This window comes from Vanacampus margaritifer, chromosome 2 (assembly GCF_051991255.1).
Source record: "Vanacampus margaritifer isolate UIUO_Vmar chromosome 2, RoL_Vmar_1.0, whole genome shotgun sequence".
Classification (NCBI taxonomy): Eukaryota; Metazoa; Chordata; class Actinopteri; order Syngnathiformes; family Syngnathidae; genus Vanacampus; species Vanacampus margaritifer.
Window position 1 is genome coordinate 5,893,958 of NC_135433.1, and position 20,456 is coordinate 5,914,413.

Genomic DNA, 20,456 nt, shown 5'->3' on the forward strand with positions numbered 1-20,456 from the left:
TTGCATCTAATGTAGAACATACAAGCACAGTTGTTTCTTTATTGACTAAAAGAGACGTGAGCAAACAGCGTCGTCATTTACGCGGCGTGCGCAGGTCATTCTCGGGAACTACAACTGGCTGTCGTACGACGAGACCTACCAGGCGGCCAGGATGTTCGGCAGCGGTCTGGCGGCTCTGGGCCAGAAACCTCAGCGCAACATCGCCATCTTCTGCGAGACCAGAGCCGAGTGGATCGTGGCGGCGCAAGCTTGCTTCATGTACAATTTCCCACGTGAGTCCCATTTACGCCATTGACGACGACAGAATGTAAACATCCGACAGTGAATGAGTTAAAGTAGTCCGTCTGATTTGTGATTTTTCTCAATGATTTGACAGTCGTCACTCTGTACGCCACCCTCGGACCCATGGCCATCGCCCACGGTCTGAACGAGACTGAGGTCACGCACATCATCACCAGTAATGACCTGCTGCAGAGTCGCCTCAAGGTACCTGATGGCAGCCTGTCATATTACTAGCGTCACACCTGGTAATTAGCCGATGCCTAATCAAAGCCAATTAAAAAAAAATACTAAATACGGTATTCTGGTTAATATTGTCTTAAAGGAATATGAGTTAAGCAGCAAAATACAGCAGTTGTTTTTTTTTTTTTTTAACCAATCTCAGAAGGCGGCCATTTTGTCACTTGCTGTCGAGTGAAAATGACATCACAGTTGCTCAGGCAACGACCAATCACAGCTCACCTGTTTTCTAAATCGGAGCTTTGATTGGTTGTTCCCTGAGACCTGAGCAACTGTGATGTCATCTTTACTTGACAGCAAGTGGCAAAATGGCCGCCCCCCCTGACATGGATAAAAACGGCTGGATTTTGCTTCATAACTCATATTCCACAAATGTAATTAACTCTTTCACTGCCACTGACGTTAAAAGACGTCAAGTAAAAACCTACGGAGGGCCGCCAATGACGTTAAAAGACGTCATCCAATTTTTTTTAAATTTTTTTTTTTTGAAACGGGTGCAGGGAACCCTTCCCCAGCTGTGTTGAAAGTTTCAAGCAGGTCTAGTGAGCCTAATGACTATTTTTGGCCCCTAGATGGCAGCAATGACTCTCTTTTGACAAGATTGGGTGGGCGTCAGCAGAAGACGTGAGGCGGGGCTAGAGTGTTGAGGGGACAATGGCTGAAGAAGCCATAATGGCGACCGGTTTGCAAGCAGCTCACGCTCGAGCAGTTTATTTCAAAGACGAAAAGCATCGACCAACGCTAAAGAGCACATTGATGACGACGATGATCATCATCGATGATGATGATGGTGACTCCGAGGTTGACGCCGAAGTTGGAAGCGTTGACGCGGCGGCTATGACGACGTCATAAAAGGTTCACGGGCTAGCGATGCCAACACTGGAAGACGCGGAGCACAACCGAGCACGCTCAGGCGGACGTTCAATCGGACGACGAAGAGTGCCCCGAGTCCAATGCATATTCATCGGAGGAGTGGGTACAGTCTGCTACTTGCTATATATATATATAAAAAGGCCGTCTGCACGCGAAACGGACAATGGAAAGTGAAAGTAATCTGTTGTGCAAACCCCGCTCCCTCTCCTTGCACGCAGGAGAGCGTTACAAAAAGAAAAACTGTATTTGATACATCCACATAATTGTAAATAGTAACACAGTTGCACACATTTGTAAATAGTTTGCGAAATTGTTTTGTCAAATTGTTACACTGTTGAATGAAAATAAACGTATTTTGCAATCTAAAAACACTTTTTCATTGTTGGTGAAAGCGTTTTACAGAAGTAAAGCACTATTTAGGTGTTTGTGGCATCATTCATGGACAAAAGGAAGTGTACAATTCACTAGAGTGCATGAAATAACATCGTTTCACAAAAAGCTCTTTTTCTCCGCTTTTTGTTTCAAAACAGAGCATTTCGGTGAAAGTAACCATTTTCTATTGTTGATTACTGAAGAACGGAATAAGGTAGAAACAAACTTTTTTTTCTGATGAAAGCTGAGAGTCCAATCTTTCATTTGGTAGTATGTGTGTTTCCATAGTCCAAACACAACATTTTCTGTGGACCTTGAAAGATCACTCAAAATGCTTAAATCGGCTGGCACTGGCGACATCTCGTTTCTGAAAACGTCTGGCAGTCAAAGAGTTAATATTAATCAGAATGTCATGTTTACAATAGTGAGTTCACATATAATTTTGTCAAGAAATGTTTAAGGTTGATTTCCCTTTTAAAAATCTGTTCATTCTGATATTTGGAAGTACTACTTTAAGTGAAATTTTTGTATTTGTCTCAAAGGGGACGTGACAATAATATTTTTTATTTAGCCCCACTCGTCTAAATATGGTATTCTGGTTAATATTGTGCTAGTAGAATATGAGTTAAGCAGCAAAATCCAGCCGTTTTTATCCATCTCAGGGGGCGGCCATTTTGCCACTTGCTTTCGACTCAAGGTGACATCAATGTTGCTCAGGTAACATCCAATCACAGCGCTGCTTCAGAAAACAGGTGAGCTGTGATTGGTTGTTGCCTGAGCAACATTGATGTCATCTTCAGTCGACAAACGGTGGCAAAATGGCCGCCCCCTGAAATGGATAAAAACATAATTCATATTCCACAAATGTAATATTCATCAGAATGTCACAGTTAAACTAGTGAGGTCACATATAACATGTTATTGTCAAGAACGGTTGACTAAGTTCCACTTTTAATACCTTGCTCCTCCCACCAGGCGATATTATGCGACATTCCCAGGCTGCAATACGTCATCGTTGTTGACAAGAAGCTGTCGAGCTGGCAGGACATCCCCAGAGGCATCAGCATCCACAACATGGACGCCGTCAAAGAGATGGGAGCCAGGCCTGAAAACTGTGAGCGTTCGTGAAAAAGTTTTTTCATTTGGCCGCCGGGGAAGTGCGCAACCCACATCCGCCATCTTGTCTGCGTACGCACAGTAGCGAGCGACCGCAGGCAGCCGCAGCCGTCAGACATCGCCGTCATCATGTACACCAGCGGCTCCACCGGCATCCCCAAGGGGGTGATGATCTCCCATGGCAACATCATCGCCGGCATCACCGGGATGGCGCAGCGAATCCCCAACCTCAAGTATGCAAATTGACCGCCGGATCTCCGAGACTTCCGCCGTGTAATTAGTGCCGGCTAATGCACTGCGCCGCAGAGCTAAATGGCCTCACGTAATGGCTGACAATCACGTGTGGCCATTTGATGTGCACACTAAATGACTTGTACTGGAAGTGAAACTGGATACCAGTTTTGTAGCTCCTTCAACAAATTAATTAATGTGAAGGCCACGATTTGCAAAAAAAAAAAAAAAAAATGCTGAGTCAGATTAACTAAGCAGTTGTTGTTTTTGTGCTGGCAGTGAAACGGACACCTACATTGGCTACCTGCCGTTGGCCCATGTTTTAGAGCTCAGCGCCGAGCTGGTGTGCATCTCTAACGGCTGTCGCATCGGTTACTCCTCCCCGCAGACTCTCGCCGACCAGGTCAGTGTATACACGCACACCCGTGATCATTCCATTACGCAGATTTAACCGTCAAGTCACATTATATTAGGGGTGTGCCCCAAAAAAATCGATTCTCATTTAGTACAATTCAGAATCGATTTTAAATGTCCCAAAATCGATTTGATTTCAATTATTTTATACTGTCTTGCCTTTGTTTGTGTGTGCCTTTATTGGGAGCGCTGTTCATGCTGTACCTGATTTGGCCACTGAGGGGCAGTGTGGTTCCACACGGTCTAATACACTGTTAAGTTGTAGCCACATTAGAGAGAAGGAAAAAGTCACGATCAAGTTATTCCAATGAAAGTGGGGTTTTTTTGCAGCGTGGAGCCGTTCTTTTGAGTGATAAAAGTGCCGCGAGTAGCGCGCTAATTAGCATTAGCGAGTCAGACTGGAGTAGATCATTACAATTCCTTGAACATCTATAAATTGGAGCAAAAATCATTGTCAATCAAATCATTTTGAATCAAAAAGCGCTCTTGATCGAAAATCGATTCTGAATCGAACCGTGAGACATTCAAAGATTCCCCACCCCCTACATTATATGTTCTATTGTGACGTGTTGTTTAATTGTTACAGTCCACCAAAATCAAAAAAGGCAGCAAAGGGGACACCAGCATGTTGAGACCAACGCTGATGGCAGCCGTACCAGTGAGTGTTCAAACGCTGCTTTTTAAACATGCTGAATGTGGACTAATGTACTTTCTGCACCGCACACAGGAAATAATGGACCGTATTTATAAGAACGTGATGACAAAAGTGGAAGGCATGAGCAAATTCCAGAAGACGCTGTTTGTGCTGGCGTACAACTACAAGATGGAGCAGATCTCCAAAGGCTACAGCACGCCTCTTTGCGACAGGTGACGCACGCGCCGCACGATAAACAACGCACGAAAACGGCATCTTAACGCCAAATGTCTTTTAGTTTGGTGTTCAAGCGGGTCCGCACGCTGCTGGGCGGCAACACGCGGGTGCTGCTCTCGGGCGGAGCCCCGCTGTCGGCCGCCACGCAGCGCTTCATGAACATCTGTCTGTGCTGCCCCGTGGGCCAAGGCTACGGCCTGACGGAGACCTGCGGAGCCGGCACCATCAGTGAGGGTAACGACACAAACGTTCTTTGCTTCCATCGACAGTAAACGCACCTTTTTGCTGGTGGGTTTTCAAATCCACCTATTTTTTGTTTCTTTTCTCTTTTTGTATTTGTATTTTTTAGTTATTATTTATTTTTTTTGCTTTGACGTGAGCACATATTTGAGATACGAGCACTTTATGGTAGAAGATTTTAGTTTAACTCATTCACTGCCATTGACGGCTAAAGACGTCAAAAATTCATTTGAACTATTTCTATAAGTTTCACATTTCTTTCCACTTTTGATAACAAGAGTATGAAAACCTAGGGGAAAAAATATTGTACATTTAGAACAGATATAAAATTCATGATTAATTTTGAGTTAACTAGTGAAGTCATGTGATTAATTACAATTAAAAAAAAATGAATCGCCTGATGCCCATAAGAAAAAAGAAAAGGAAAGATTATTAAAAATTAGGGGCGTCAGACTATTATATTTTTTAATTGTAATTAAGCGCATGACTTCAATTATTCAGTATTTAAAAAAAAAAAATACTGGCGGAAATTGGCTTCTTACTGTTTAAAACAAAAACTAAAAAAAGAAAAATACAGTTTTTCTGTGTGTGTTTTTTTTACTGACGGAAATAGGCTTCTGATAAATAAAAAATAATAAGAATTAAATAAATAAAAGCCACTGGTGGAAACTGGCTTCTCACTGTTAATTTTGTTTCTTTTTTTCCCCTTTTTGGAAATGGGCTTCTGACATTAAAAAATAATAAATAAAATCCACTGGTGAAAACGGGCTTCTGACGTTCAAAAAAAAAAAAAAGTGCAATGTTTGATACCATTTTTCTGGGGCAGATTCTAGTACTCGTACTAAACTCTTGAGTAGTCACCGATACTGATACCAGGTACCAATTCTACTATTACTTTTGATACATAAAATTTCTCTCCAATAAACCAATGAAACATAATTATTAAAAAAAAAAGGAAGACCTACTGTATATATCCCAATATGGCAATTTTCCTTAAAGCTGCATGAAATGTCATTTTCTATTCTTCTCATTTCTAATTTCTGATCGTAAAACAGCCGCGGTATCGACTAACATCGCGAGAACCGATACCTTAGAATCACTCGCCCATCCCTACCATTTATCTCGTGAATTTTCCTACAACCCATACTTCAGGGATGTGATTTTTCCGCTAATTCGCGGAATTCCGCTTTTTTTTATCTCCCCCCCCCCCCCCAAATTTTTTTTTTTTTTTTTTTTTTTTTGTAGTTCATTGTGTATGCACATGACTCCGACAGATAACATCTTCTGCTATAACAAAGACATTTGTGGTATGCTCTAATATGAGTTACTTTTCATTTGGTCATGATACAATTATTTGTTCATGAAATTTGAACTCTTCAACATTATTTATGTGTTAACTTAGTAATCACATTAGTTAGATATGATGATATTCTCAGTGATAGTTTTTAAAAGCAAAGGCAGTCCAATGTTTTTGAATGTGACTGATTTTGAGTTGACTAAATGTTAAAAATAAAAACTAAACTAAAAAATGTTGCCATTTTATATGGGATAGTTCAATATACATTGAAAATTTATGCTGTTGTTTTGTCTATTTCTTTGTCATGTGAGTGCATTGAAAGTACTTAAAAACACGGAAAACCCATGAGCTCCGGGGGGCTTTGCCCTCCGTGTCCCCCCACCAGGGCACTGCCCTGGACCTAGCTGGGTGCCAGCGGCAATTTTCAGATAATTTCACTTTGGTCAAATCACATCCCTGATACTTGTGCTTTAATGTATTCATCTTTGGCAGGAAATGCCGTCATTCACCATTCTTTGATGTTTTGCAGTTTGGGACTACAGCACCGGACGTGTGGGCGCACCGCTTGTCTGCTCAGAAATCATGCTCAAGGACTGGGAAGAGGGTAAGTCCAGCAAAGCAACTTTCGAGTCAAAGTATGCCGGTTTGGCCGGTCTTGAAGATGTGGCTTCTTTGTGTGTCCGTCGTTAGGAGGCTATTACAGCACGGACAAGCCCAACCCGCGTGGCGAGATCTTGATTGGCGGACCCAATGTGACGATGGGCTATTACAAAAACGAAGCCAAGAACCGCGAGGACTTTTTCGTGGACGCCAAAGGCCAGCGCTGGTTCTGCACCGGAGACATCGGAGAGTTTCACCCTGACGGATGCCTCAAGATCATCGGTGAGAGACGGTCTAACAATTAGGAAAAAAAAAAAAATGGGTGTTTGAATAGAAATGTAAGATGACATTTTATGTTGAATTGGATGTGTGAATCTTCAAAAAACGCATACAACGTAATGGAATTGAATGTAAATAGTTTGCGCGTAATGCGTATTTCATTGCGACTCCTTCTGCTGTGCACCACTTGGCCACCTGGGGGCAGTGTAATACAGGCATGCAGAGACACCACTGCTCAAGTAACATCTCAAATGACTTTTTTTTTTTTTTTTAAGGGACACCACTACATAGATGCTGTTCATTAGACAATATATTTGTTCGTATTAAGTTAAGCGGAAATTTTGTGGTCGTTTCAAATACACATACATGTAATTCTCTTTGTTTGTTTAGTTTGACAGTAAACGCCAACTGGGAGTGGCAATAAACCTTTAAAAAAAAAATGTTTTTTTAAATAATTGTTATAGCTGAAGTGCTGCTTGGTTAAAGTGAGTTGAGTTCACTGCCAGCACAATTTGTATTTCCTGTCCAGTGTCGAAATGGTGCTTTGCCACCATTTTGTGACATCTGGACATTACAAATGTTTTTAGGGGATTTCTGCTATTTAACCACACAATAAAGGATATTGAGGGAGGGGCCTTTTGGGATAGTGACATGTTATCTTTCCACAGACCGCAAAAAGGACTTGGTAAAGTTACAGGCTGGCGAGTACGTCTCTTTGGGAAAAGTGGAGGCCGTTCTGAAGAACTGCCCGCTAATAGACAACATCTGTGCCTATGCCAACAGGTAAGTGCTTTGACAAAAGGCTGATTATAATTATTTTATACATATTTTTAACTGTCTTTGTGTTGGCTTGCAGTGACCAGTCGTACGTGATCAGCTTTGTGGTGCCCAACCAGAAACTGCTGATGGCACTGGCGGAGCGGTTGCAGGTGCGGGGCACGTGGGAAGAGCTCTGCAACAATCCCCAGATGGAGAAGGAAGTGCTCCGCATTCTCACAGAGGCTGCTATCTCATGTAGGGAGTTTTCGACCGTCGAACCGCAACAAATAATCTAAGAGCTTGATTAAAAAGAAGAATTTAATTTTTTTATTTTTTTAAACATAACAGGGATGTGATTTTTCCGCTAATTCGCGGAATTCCGCTTTTTTTATCCCCCCCCAAAAAAAAAAAAATCGATTTTTTTTTTTTTTTTTTTTTTTTTTTTTAGTAGTTCATTGTGTATGCACATGACTCCGACAGATAACATCTTCTGCTATAACAAAGACATTTGTGGTATGCTCTAATATGAGTTACTTTTCATTTGGTCATGATACAATTATTTGTTCATGCTCCCCCCCCCCCCCCCCACTGGGCACTGCCCTGGACCCCCGGCTAAATTTTCAGATAATTTCACTTTGGTCAAATCACATCCCTGACATAAGATTCAGTTTTTTTTTTTTTTTTTATATATTCCTGAGGTTATTTAGTTAGTTTTTAACTTGTGTTCAAAACTAGCCATTGAAAAGCATAACTAAATGCCAAATGGGTAATTACTAATTGCATGATATGAATTTGAATTTGATTTATTTAAAAGGGGACAGTGCAATTTAATAAAATGCATAGAAATTCATGAGTTAAAAAAAGCCAGAATTAGCCAGAAGGCTATTTTCCATCTGTAGTCCCCTGGCCATGTTGTTAAAAAAAAGCAATAAAATACAAAAATAGAAGTACAGAGTAGACACACAATTGGTAAAAACACATAATTGGACTAAACAGGTCCTGACACAAGACTACAGAACTTTGCTGTTAAGAATAGAAACAATACAGTACATTTTCAGAACAGATTCAGACAAGCAATACAAAATGTAATATTACTCTTCATAGCAAAATAATTCACTCTGTTCAAACCGAACAACAAAAAAAAGATGATCATGAAGTATCGAGCTTCTAGCTAGCATGTACACAAACATGAACCCATGTTACATAGTGCTACGTAATAAAAAAGAAAAAGGAAAAAAAAAGTTGAATTACTCACTGCAAACAAACCACCTGCACATGAGGCTCATCAGTAATATTAGCTAGCATGCTAGCCTAAGTAATACTAAATAATCACAAGCTGACGTTGCATCAGACATGGGCAAACAAATATAAACAAATGTTATAGACTCACCTTGGCATTTACGCACAATAATAAACGTTGGGACACTCTGACACATTCTAAATACAGGCGATTAAGAATTTCATTAACATCCCACCAGATGGCGCCAAATCAGAACGTCAATTGCCTGAGAGCAAAAAATAGCAAATAGCCAAGATTTTCAGTAAATAACGATCGTTTCCAGGAAGAAGAAAAAATGCGTAACAATCCTTGTATGATCACACCCCTTCGACCATCAAGTTCACAAACCCTCTCGCTCTCTCTCACACAGCAAAGCTGGAACGGTTCGAGATCCCCAAAAAAGTGCGTCTGAGCGCCGAACCCTGGACGCCAGAGACTGGCCTGGTCACGGACGCATTCAAACTGAAACGCAAAGAGCTCAAAACGCACTACCAAGAAGACATAGAGAGGATGTACGGAGGGAAATGACACATGCACGCGCACGAGCGCGCGTACTAACACGAGCAGTTCCGAGCCCCCCACCCCCCCGAAAGGACAACTTGGGGGTTACACTTTAGATCAAAACACAAGACAGACAACCACCCCCCCCCCCTCCCCCTATTGATCATCACGCGAAGAATCCATCTTCACTGGCAATTCTGACTGCCATCCAACCAGCGACTCGCACTCCCGACCAGCTCTCTCGGAGTTGCCGCGGCAACCAGGCCAATGCGCGGACTTCTTCACGAAGGGTGACAAATATCAGGTTTGGACGTACGCACGCAGTTAAGCGTCAGACAGCCGCCCGACCACATAGCCTTGGACAAAATAAACTCGAGGGAGAAATGTGGTCGTATGAGTGGCACCTTTTTAACTAAAGGTCAATATGGGGGTTTTAAATCCACCTGCTCCGTCTTTATTAGTCGTTAATGAGAATCAACAATAAGAAGAGAGAACACTAAGCGTCACAGATTCCTGACTTGAATTGAGCCAAGGCACACATTTTATGTTTGGGAAATCTCACAGCACACCACCAAACAAAAATTGGTAGTGATTTTTTATTTTATTTTTTTTCACAACAAAAACAAAATAATATTACAATATTAAAAAATAAAGTGAAAGATTGTAGGCCAGGGGTGTCCAAACCTTTTCCTTTGAGGTTCACATACAAGAAATCAAAGGACCAAAGGGTCACTTTGACATTGTCCAACTTTATTAAACGTGCTAAAAACCAAGTCAAGCAACTGTATTATAGATATTGAAGATGTTTTTTTTAACTCCTGTTTTTTTTTTTAACAGCAGTTTGTACTTTTCTATGATTTGGGCTGGCCCACAGCCCAAATCCCACATAGATCCGCCCCTGCCCTGAGCAGATCTCCACATCCAGAATCAAAGTAAGAGTAATCGGTAATAAGATGACAACTTTTCAAGCAGTTTAAGATCTTATTTCATCTCTAATGTGATATGTTCACAAATCAGACCTTGACACGGACTTAAGTGGCGGAAAATATTTTTACTCCTGAAAACTGAAATATTTGAATTAATGAGACATTGTAAGAAGAAATATTGTTACTTTTTTCCTTCTCAATAGTTTCTGTGCATATCTAGAAAAGCTTTATAATCCTACACACTTTTTCAACACAGGTTGTTGTATTTTGGATATGGTGAGGGCCGCTATAAAATAGATGATGGGCCGCAAATGGCCCCCAGGCAGTAGTTTGGACACCACTGGTGGTGTAAGCTGAATCGAGACATTTTTAACATTTAACAGGATAGTAAAATTAGGTACATTTTGTACCTGCTGCTGTCAAGGAGCATTTAATTGTTTTGCTTGTTATTATATGTTGCCGGCATAGACATAGTTAATATTTTTCTGTCCAATTTAGTGAATTTCAAATTTCACTTAATCGATAAAAAAACAAAAAAAACACCGACAGTTACGTATGTAACTACGGTTCTATGAGTCCCGATCCGGTGCTGAAACAGCACGGAAATCCCCCCCCCCCACGCGCATGCGTCACTCGAGGAAGAATTCATAAAAGGACAATTCCAGGGTTACGCCTGACGCGATCCTCAAGTATAAAAGCGGATCGGAACCGGAACCAAGTTTCTCAAAACCTCAAAAACACGAGGGCTGCAAGTGACAAGCAATGCTGGCGGTCGTTCGGGACTCATAGAACTGTCGTTCTATTTCGTCCCTCCCGACCACCAGGTGGCGCTGCTGGACCGGCATGGAACGCCGAATACTAGCGATGTCACATAGACCCGGGAAATTGTACCGCCAACCACATTCAGTGGATGAGGAGATGTGACATCCAAACTGTAGAATCTCGAGAACGTGCAAGGCGAGGACCAGGAAGCAGCCGCACAGACGTCCTCCAAGGACACCCCTTTCAGAACCGCCCATGACGTAGACAGACTCCTGGTGGAGTGACTGCGCACCCCAGGAGGACGGAAGGACCAGAGACCCGATATGACTGCCGAATCGCCTCCCCGATCCAATGGAAGAGGCGTTGCTTGGAAACAGCAGCTCCTTTTATTCGGGCCGTCGTAAGGCACAAAAAGCTGCAAGGATGGACGGTCCTCACAGGACAACAAAGACTTGGGGCGTAGGAAGTAGGGGGAGTAGAATCCCCCTGCTTGGATGAGCCAAGGGATCCACTGCTTTGATAGCGGACTTGGCGAGGAGGGTCGCTACCTCTTGACCTAAAGCATAGGTGTCAAACAGTCCTGCAGGTTTTGGAGGTTTCCCTCTTCCAACACAAGCTGATTCCAATCAGCAGGATTCGTTATCAGGCTTATGCAGAGCTTGCTGATGAGCTGATCATATATCAGGACCTGAGTTTGACACCTAGCGCCTTTTCCGGGTCACTGATGACAGTCTCTCTGACCCGGTCGGTGAGAGAGGGGGCCGGCGTCGGAACTGAATCCTGTACCCATGAGACAAGGTTGAAAGCACCCATGGGTCCGAAGCCAGGGTAGCCCAGTAGTTGAGCTGGCGACAGGAAAACTAACCTATTGCCAGACCCTCGGGCTCAATCCCTGGCCCTCCCGGAATTAGGGGTCCGGGAGGGACGAGGCGTCGTGTGTGGGGACATACCTCACTGGCATCCCTGACATGTCCCCATGAGGGACGACGAGGTCCGTATCCCCCCGTAGGCCGAAGGGACTACATAGTGCGCGACAGAGGGGAGGCCGGGAGAGCAGCTCCCCCAGAGTTTGACGCAGCATAGGGCCTGGTAAGGCTAGCAAATTTACGCCTAGCGTCATTAGCACGCATTTTGCGTTCCAGCGTTCCTGTTGCTGCCGAACCGAAAACTTGACCCGGAACCACAGGGAGGTGACGCAGTTCCTTCCGGGAGGGCGACTTAGTGACCAGTTCGTCCATCAAGCGACACTGAGGGCTCGGGCATCTCACAGCCTCTCTAAGGGCTTCCTCCGTCGGAACTGAATCCTGTACCCATGAGACAAGGTCGAAAGCACCCATGGGTCCGAAGCCAGGGCAGCCCAGTAGTTGAGCTGGTGACAGGAAAACTAAACGACTGCCAGACCCTCGGGCTCAATCCCTGGCCCTCCCGGAATTAGGGGTCCGGGAGGGACGAGGCGTCGTGTGTGAAGCTCGGGGCTGACCATGGGGCCCTTGACCAGAGGGACGAACCTCACTGGTGTCCGTGACATGTCCCCATGAGGGACGACGAGGTCCGTATCCCCCTCGTAGGCCGAAAGGACTGCATAGTGTGCGACAGAGAGGCGGCCGGGAGAGCAGCCCCCCCACCCCCCCCCCCAGAGTTTGACGCAGCATAGGGCCTGGTAAGGCTAGCAAACTTACGCCTAGCGTCATTAGCACGCATTTTGCGTTCCAGCGTTCCTGTTGCTGCCGAACCGAAAACTTGACCCGGAACCACAGGGAGGTGACACAGTTCCTTCCGGGAGGACGACTTGGTGACCAGTTCGTCCATCAAGCGACACTGAGGGCTCGGGCATCTCACAGCCTCTCTAAGGGCTTCCTCCGGCGGAACTGAATACTCTACCCATGAGACGAGGTCGAAAGCACCCATGGGTCCGAAGCCAGGGCAGCCCAGTAGTTGAGCTGGCAACAGTAAAACTAACCGACTGCCAGACCCTCGGGTTCAATCCCTGGCCCTCCCGGAATTAGGGGTCCGGGAGGGACTGACCATGGGGCCCTCGGCCAGAGGGACGAACGTCACGGGGCGTCCGCGACATGTCCCCGTGACGACGAGGTCCGTATCCCCCCCGTAGGCCGAAAGGAGGGGCGGCCGGGAGAGCAACTCCACCAGAGTTTGACGCCGCATAGGGCCTGGTAAGGCTAGCAAACTTACACCTTGCCTCATTAGCACGAACCGAAAACTTGACCCGGAACCACAGGGAGGTGACACAGTTCCTTCCGAGAGGGCGACTTAGTGACCAGTTTGTCCATCAAGCGACACTGAGGGCTCGGCCTTTCTAAGGGCTTCCTCGGGGGAGACGATGAGTGAAGCCACAGAAAACCGGGAGGGTCGAAATAGAAACACTTTTTTACTATCAGTAATGCAGTTTTGGTCACCTATCTATGCTAATGACATATAATGACCGACAAAACAATTACAGGTAAAATCTTCATCAAAATGGCAACTGACCTTTGCATTCACTTTTCGTGATGTTATTGTTTGGTGAGTTTTTTTCTAGTGTAAAATATCTGGCGTAAACATTTTAGGGGGAAAAACTGTTTAGTTTTTAGTTAGTGAGAAGCATTTGCAAATTTCAGAATTCTCGCTCAGTTCTGATCATTTTTCATTCCAAATAGTCGAGATTTGTATCCTTTTGTTGCTTCTTGTCTTTTTTTTAGTTGTGGAGAAAGAGTTGCAAAGCCATGAGAGATCAGTCAATTGTTTGTGTTTATTTGAGGGTTTTATTCTTATTTCATATTTTTTTCTACGTTGGCGCATTTGTGTTTTGTATGTTTCCTTCCTCTGAAGACTCAAAGAAGATTGCAATTTTTTTTTTAGGTCGATGTCGCAAAAGTTTGTTTACTTGATTGAGTATGTGTTTACCTATTTGACAACTGCCTTCTGTATATGCAGTGTCCATTTTGCTCTTCGGCCTTTTTTGTGTCATTTTTCCACCTGCGTGCTGCCAGTTTGATTCATGCTTAGAAAACTACAAGGTTCTTCTTGTCATGATACGCCTTGTCGGGTTGCGGCTAACGTAAAATTGAGGCACCTTGTCATGATAAACTTACTATGTTACATTCTCATCATGATGCAGCCTGTCGGGTTACGAGTAACTCGTTCTAATTTTCTAGTCGGAATGCGCCTTGTCGGGTTGGGGCTAGCTTACTATGTTATCTTGACAACATGATGCACCTTCTCAGAATGTGGCAAACTTACTACGTTACGTTCTTCTCATCATGATTCCGCCATTTCAGGTTGAGGCAAACCTGCCAAATATAGTTTCTCGTCATGATTCACCTTGTCGGGTTGTGGGTAACTTATTTTCTATTCTTCTAAACATGGTGTGCCCTGTCGGGTTGCGGCTAGCTCAGTATATGTGTTTCTCGTCCTGCGCCGCCGCCGCCTTGTCGGGTTGCCACTAACTACGTTATGTTACTCATATCTAGATGCGCCAGGTCGGTCGGGGTGTGGATAGCTTATGACGTTCTGTTATTCTAGTCATGATACACCTTGTCGGGTTGTGTGTAACTTCTTGTTATATTCTAGTCATGATGCGCTTTGTTGGGATGCAACTAACTGAGTGTGTTATGTTCACGGGAGAAAGCGACTTATCGGGTTGCGGGTAACCTGTAGTCATGATGCGCCTTATCGGGTTGGGGCAAATTTACCATGTTCTCTTCTCATTGTGGTCCGCCCAGTCGGGTTGCGGCTATCTTACTACGCTGCGTTCCTCTCTTCATGCTGCACCTTGGCGAGTTTTAGGCGCCTCGTCGGGTTGTAGATAACGTACGTTATTTTCTGTCGGGTTGTGGATAACTTACTGTTATCTATTATGATGCTCAATGTCGGGTCGCAACTAACTTACTACATTATGTTTTCATCTTGATGCGCCGGTTGCGGGTTACGGCTAGCTTACTATGTTATCTTCCTCTTTTAATGATGCGCTTTGCCAGGTTGCGGGTAACTTACTGTGTTATAATTTAATCATGAGGCGCCTTGTTGGGTTGTGGATAGCGTACGTTATATTCTGTCGGGTGGTGGATAATTTACTGTAATCTGTGTTATGATGCTCCTTGTCGAGTAGCAACTAATTTACTACATTATGTTCATCATCACGATGCGCCATGTCGGGTTGCGGCTAACTTAGTACGTTATCTTCTTCTTCATGCTTTCTTAGGCAACAGCATAATTAGCTTACTGTTGACGTCACGTCACGATAGGCCTTTTCGGGTTTTGGGTGCGTTTTTTTGGTTATATTCTTCTTGTCGGGTTGGGCATGGACATTTCGCTTCCCACCACCAAAATTTCACGTTCAAGTTACCAATGAAGCATTTCACTTAACTATCACGTTGGAATGGATGTCTTCAAGGGAATGTACTGTTATTACGTTGCCTTTCCTCCTACTATCTTTTATTTTAATTGTACAAGGACGTTTATATTCCCTCCTCAGGCTTTTTTTTTTTTTTATTACCTGTGAATATAAATAATACTAATGATTGTGCAATATTTATACTCCAGTTTTAGTATAAATGATATAGGAACATTTCAAAAGAAGAGAAAAGACTGCATCCCCTTAATGGAACTTTTGTTTTTAAAAGGCAGTTCTCAAACGGTGTAGTAGGAGTCCAGTAGAACGACATAGGAGCACGTAGGCGTAAAGTGTAGGATGGTAGAGAGACACTGAAAAGCACGTGTTGCTGCGTTACTATGCTTTGCTTGTATTGGAAGACTTGAAGGGATGAATTAATCCGGAAAGAATTCTGTCGATGATGTGAAATAACCCCTGGGACATTATTTTTGCTCAAATAACACATAAAAACAGAATTTTATTGAAAATGTGTTTAGTAAAAATGAAGTTTAATCGATGCCCATCCGTAGTAGACGGTGAATATTGGTGATTTGGCGTTGTAGCGTGTGCACAGCTGTATCAAATGAGCGGTATGAGGAAATGAACACACTCCGATGGAAAGCCGTTTTGTGTACTCGTACATGGACTTCAAGCTGGAAATCCAATGAATGGCCAAACGAGCTTTCTAGACACTCCTTTGTGTTATTGAATGAATCTCACGTGTGGTGTGATTTTATTATTTTTTTCATGTTTCATGTAAGATTTTTTGAAAATTCATGTGTGATGCTGTAAGTGCATTGTGTATAAATATATATATTAAAAAAAAAAAAAAGGTTCTGCAAAACGCATATTTAAATTCATGTACATTAATTACTGTAGCTTTTATGGTGATGATATTTTTCTGTGTTGCATCACGCCAGGGACATTTTGGTTGTCTCTCGTCCCCCAAAAACCAAATTGATTGGGTTCCTTCATGGACTGAACTTGAGACGTTTTAGAATGCAAATTCTGCTTGTTTACTTTTGCTTGTATGTTTTTGTTGCCTTCTGACACGCGAGCTTGTCTTCGGGGCTCCTACGAATGTGACATCACAAGTCCAGTCTGCCCCGCCCCCTTCCTCGTCTCCCATTTAGTCATGTTGTAGTAAAGAAGAAGAGGAGGAAGTGGGGGAGGTTATTGTCTTTTCAAACGTACTTTTCTGCCATGCATTCCGTACCGGGCCCTGACAAAAATAAATAAAGAAAAAATGGAAGTGATCAACGACACCGTCCCCAAAATTAAAAACTCATTAACTGCCATTGACGGCTATAGACGTCAAAAATTCATTTGAACTATTTCTATTACTTGCACATTTTTTTCCACTTTTGTTTTCTTTTAGTTTAGTTTTTTTTATACATTTAGAACAGATATAAAATTTGTAATAAATCGTGAGTTAACTATTGAAGTCATGCGATTAATTACAATAAAAAAAATATATCGACGCCCCTAATTTTTAATATATATTTTTTTAAATCAGTGGCATCAGGTGATTATTTTTTTTAATTTGTTATTAATCACGTGACTTCACTAGTTAATTTAAGATTTTATAAAAAATTCCTAGGTTTTCATACTCTTGTTAACAAAAGTGGAAAACAATATGAAACTCAAATGAATTTTTGACGTCACTAGCCGCCAATGGCAGTGAATGAGTTAACGTTGCTTTTCCAACTCATTCATGACTTTATTTTGAACGTCCTTGAGACCAGTTAGTTGCTCTTTAGACAGGTTTTTTTCGCGACACCTTGTGGCATCTTGGAGTGTTACAGAAAGAGCGACAAAAACACAAATTGCTAAATTTTCAGGGAATAATAGTGGACAAGTAAAATAATAATAATATGAATATGAATAGTGAATAAGCAGATGTTTGCTGTACAGTATTGAACTCTTCCTTAATGTCGGGGGGGGGGGGGGGAGAGGGGCCTTTCAAGCAAGCGTCCGCTTCCTCAGCTCTGTAATTTGGCCTTGAATATTATGTAATAAAAATGTTTTGTTTTAAAGTTTGTGCTGTAGAGTTGCGTGCTCTTTGTGTGGCACCTCGTGAGGCGCGGCATGCGACGATCATCCTCAAACTGGTGTTCCTATGGCAACAAAGGCCATCGAACGTGTGTGTGTGTGTGTGTGTATATGTGGTATATCGACGGCAACGGAACGCGCCGTTCCAAGGTGCGACCTTCAATCAGAGCTTAATAGAATCTCTATTAAATAGACGAGTTTTTCATTGACGCGTTTACACACACAAAAAAAAAAAGCAGATGAAGAAAATCAATTATATTATTAATGAATACTAGTGAGTTGCAACTGTTAATTTTCACATAATATGATTAATAACGGTAAAGATGGTGGCAATATTTGTATGTATTTTTTGTAAGACACTATTATTGGTCTAATATGAATTAAGCACAAAAATTAAAAATCCACCCGTTTTTATCCATCTGCCATATGCTGTCGATTGAAAATTTTCAGTCGGCAGCGAGTGGCAAAAGTGTTGTATACTTTTTTTTCTCCAAAGGTCTTAGAGCCATGAAAAAGGCATAAATGAATCAATACGTCAACTTACCTTCGTGGTAGCGTTACAGTGATCCAATTTGACAAAATGTTCCCAACTCTCAAACTTGATGTGGCAAAATGCTGCACGGCTCCCGCAGAGTCCGGGAACAAGCCACTTCTCAGGCAATTCTAGGGTTCAAGAGTTCATAAATGTATTCTTAAAAGTGTTTTCCACACTTCTAAAAAGCTTAAAGGGACATTCAGTGACACATAGCGCCATCTAGTGGTGAACTAATAATTCATTTTAAAAACTAACTGTTTATGTCAATAGTGTGCAAAAAAATGTATCGCATAAATATATATTTTTTTATATATATACAGTAATCGTAGGTCTAGTAATCACTATTTATATTACATGGCTGTTGACTGCCATACATTTTTGGCCGCCATCTTCCTGCTACGGATGCCCAAAGGACAATTTCGTGAATGTAGTTAGCCAGGCATCGCGTGTCGAACCAAATGGGTCGACCGCAGCTCACCTTCCACAGCTCGGGCCTGCAGGTGGTCGTCACTAACTCCCGTGATTCGGGCCCATCGCTTCTCACCTTCAGCTTTGCTCTCGCGAGCTTTTACTATTTATTTTTTTACTAGCTCCTATCGCTAGCCGCTCATGTTAGCCACTCCATTTTATGGCTCCGACTAATTTGTGTTAGCCGCTCTTGTTAGCTGCTCTGGCTAATTCCTAATGCGTAAAAATAACAGTCGACGTGGGGACAGAGCAAGAGTATCGCTTTGTAAAAAAAAATATATATATATATATATATAATATATATATATATTTTATTGACCATATTTTCACAGCAGCGTTCTGCCTGACAGTGACAATATATTCAAACTAATATTATTACTTACTATCAGGGTTGGGAGGGTTACTTTTAAAAAGTAATCCGTTACTGTTACAAATAACCCGCTAAAAAATGTAGTTAGTAACGTAATCCAAGTACCATAATATTAAAGTAATGTAACTGGATTACTTTTGGATTACTGGATTACTCTAATATTGAGTATGCTCAAGATAGATAGATAGTCATCCAATGAGGATGACATTTTATGACACCAACTGCAAAATGAACTTTTATCCCAGTCACAAGTTTAGCCGTGTATATGTTGTGTATGATGTTTAAATAGTGAATTGGTGGGAGGAAGATTTGTTTGGAAGGTGTAACTCACATTATGGTTGTAGGCTAGCGGGCTAGCTAGCAAGAAGCTAGTAAGAAGCTACAGCACGTAGCATGCCGCTGGACTGTCAGATCAAACTTTCGCTCCAAAGTTCCAGTGAATACCGGTCGCCATTTCCTCCTCCCGTCCTTGAAGCTTTTTCAAACTGCCCGCGTGTGGAGGACACGACTCATCAGTTTGTTCGTCCCCACCTCCCCGACATGTAGCAACGGTCCCGCTCTGTCTCTCTCTCTCACCCTCGCTCTCTTTTGCACTCTCTCTCATCGTAGAAATTGTAATCCCTTGAAGTAGTCTCCATTTTTAATAAATGTACCTGTAATCTGATTACATGTTTTTTCCTGTAACCGGAACGGAATACAGTTAATTTTTTGGGGTAATCTGATTACGTAACGGCGGTACATGTATTCTGTTACTCCCCAAGTCTGCTTACTATGGATTTTCAATTATGTTCATAAAAGCAGACATAGCCCCTTAAAGTCTCGCATTTAATTACGTGATATCATTATTCATTCGACTGAAGCATCCTCTTGTTCTTCTTTGGCTCCCTTCATTCGAAACAAGGCGAGGCAGAGCGAGTGCACCACGAAGACCGCAGGGAACCGGAAGGACATCTTTCAGATTGAATAAATGCGCTCGCTCCGTTTTGCTGCCCCCGCTACTAATGTAACGAGTCCGACTCCTCGCCCCGCCCTCTCGCTTACTCTGACTCAGAGCAGAGGTGCTCGCAAGTATAGCTCCACTAGAGCGGGTCGGTGCGGCGTCGGCCGGGGGAGACGATAATTAAATCCCGGGGCCCGAATGATGGCGGAGCTGCCAGAGTGAGATGCGTCGGAGCAAAGGGATCAACTGGCATTAGCGGGTAACAAGTGCCAATAAAGTGGAGAGTAGAGGTGAGTCAGGTGACCTTTCCACTCACTAGCCAAGGGCTAAAGTGCAAGCCCTAAAATATTCTTGTTGTGTAGATGGCGGAATATTTGAGTATATTTGGCATTATAAACACACAGGAAGGAAACTATAGGCAGTATAAGACATATTGATATACCTTACATGAAGGAGATCGTCACAATTGCTCAGAAAACGGCAGTTATAATAATCGTTCTTCACAGAGGATAAAGAATATATGCTATTCTATCCACATGCTTACAGGGATGCAACACCGCAACAAGACCATTCGTTGGCCTGATAGTCTTTGGCAATTTGCATTGTTTGTTAGCGTTGAGCTTAACAGATCTTCATCAATGCCATATCTGAATTCTTTTTCAAGTTGGTCAGTTTTTTTGTTT

At 42.8% G+C, this 20,456-nt stretch overlaps 1 protein-coding gene across 2 annotated transcripts in view; it reads left to right on the plus strand.

The window, feature by feature from the left end:
* acsl3b (acyl-CoA synthetase long chain family member 3b) overlaps window positions 1–17,444 on the plus strand; it is a 22,677-nt gene extending 5,233 nt beyond the window's left edge. Inside the window, exons 3-15 of one of the 2 annotated variants that reach the window (XM_077559136.1) lie at window positions 95–272; window positions 377–486; window positions 2,740–2,878; window positions 2,963–3,113; window positions 3,391–3,514; window positions 4,112–4,183; window positions 4,253–4,392; window positions 4,458–4,630; window positions 6,463–6,537; window positions 6,624–6,815; window positions 7,481–7,595; window positions 7,669–7,826; window positions 9,221–17,444. In XM_077559136.1, coding sequence (XP_077415262.1) covers window positions 95–272; window positions 377–486; window positions 2,740–2,878; window positions 2,963–3,113; window positions 3,391–3,514; window positions 4,112–4,183; window positions 4,253–4,392; window positions 4,458–4,630; window positions 6,463–6,537; window positions 6,624–6,815; window positions 7,481–7,595; window positions 7,669–7,826; window positions 9,221–9,378 — 1,785 coding nt within the window. In that variant the 3' untranslated portion in view covers window positions 9,379–17,444. The remainder of the gene's footprint in view (window positions 1–94; window positions 273–376; window positions 487–2,739; window positions 2,879–2,962; window positions 3,114–3,390; window positions 3,515–4,111; window positions 4,184–4,252; window positions 4,393–4,457; window positions 4,631–6,462; window positions 6,538–6,623; window positions 6,816–7,480; window positions 7,596–7,668; window positions 7,827–9,220) is intronic. The other variant, XM_077559137.1, reaches the window with a different exon arrangement.
* Window positions 17,445–20,456: the final 3,012 nt, after the last annotated feature.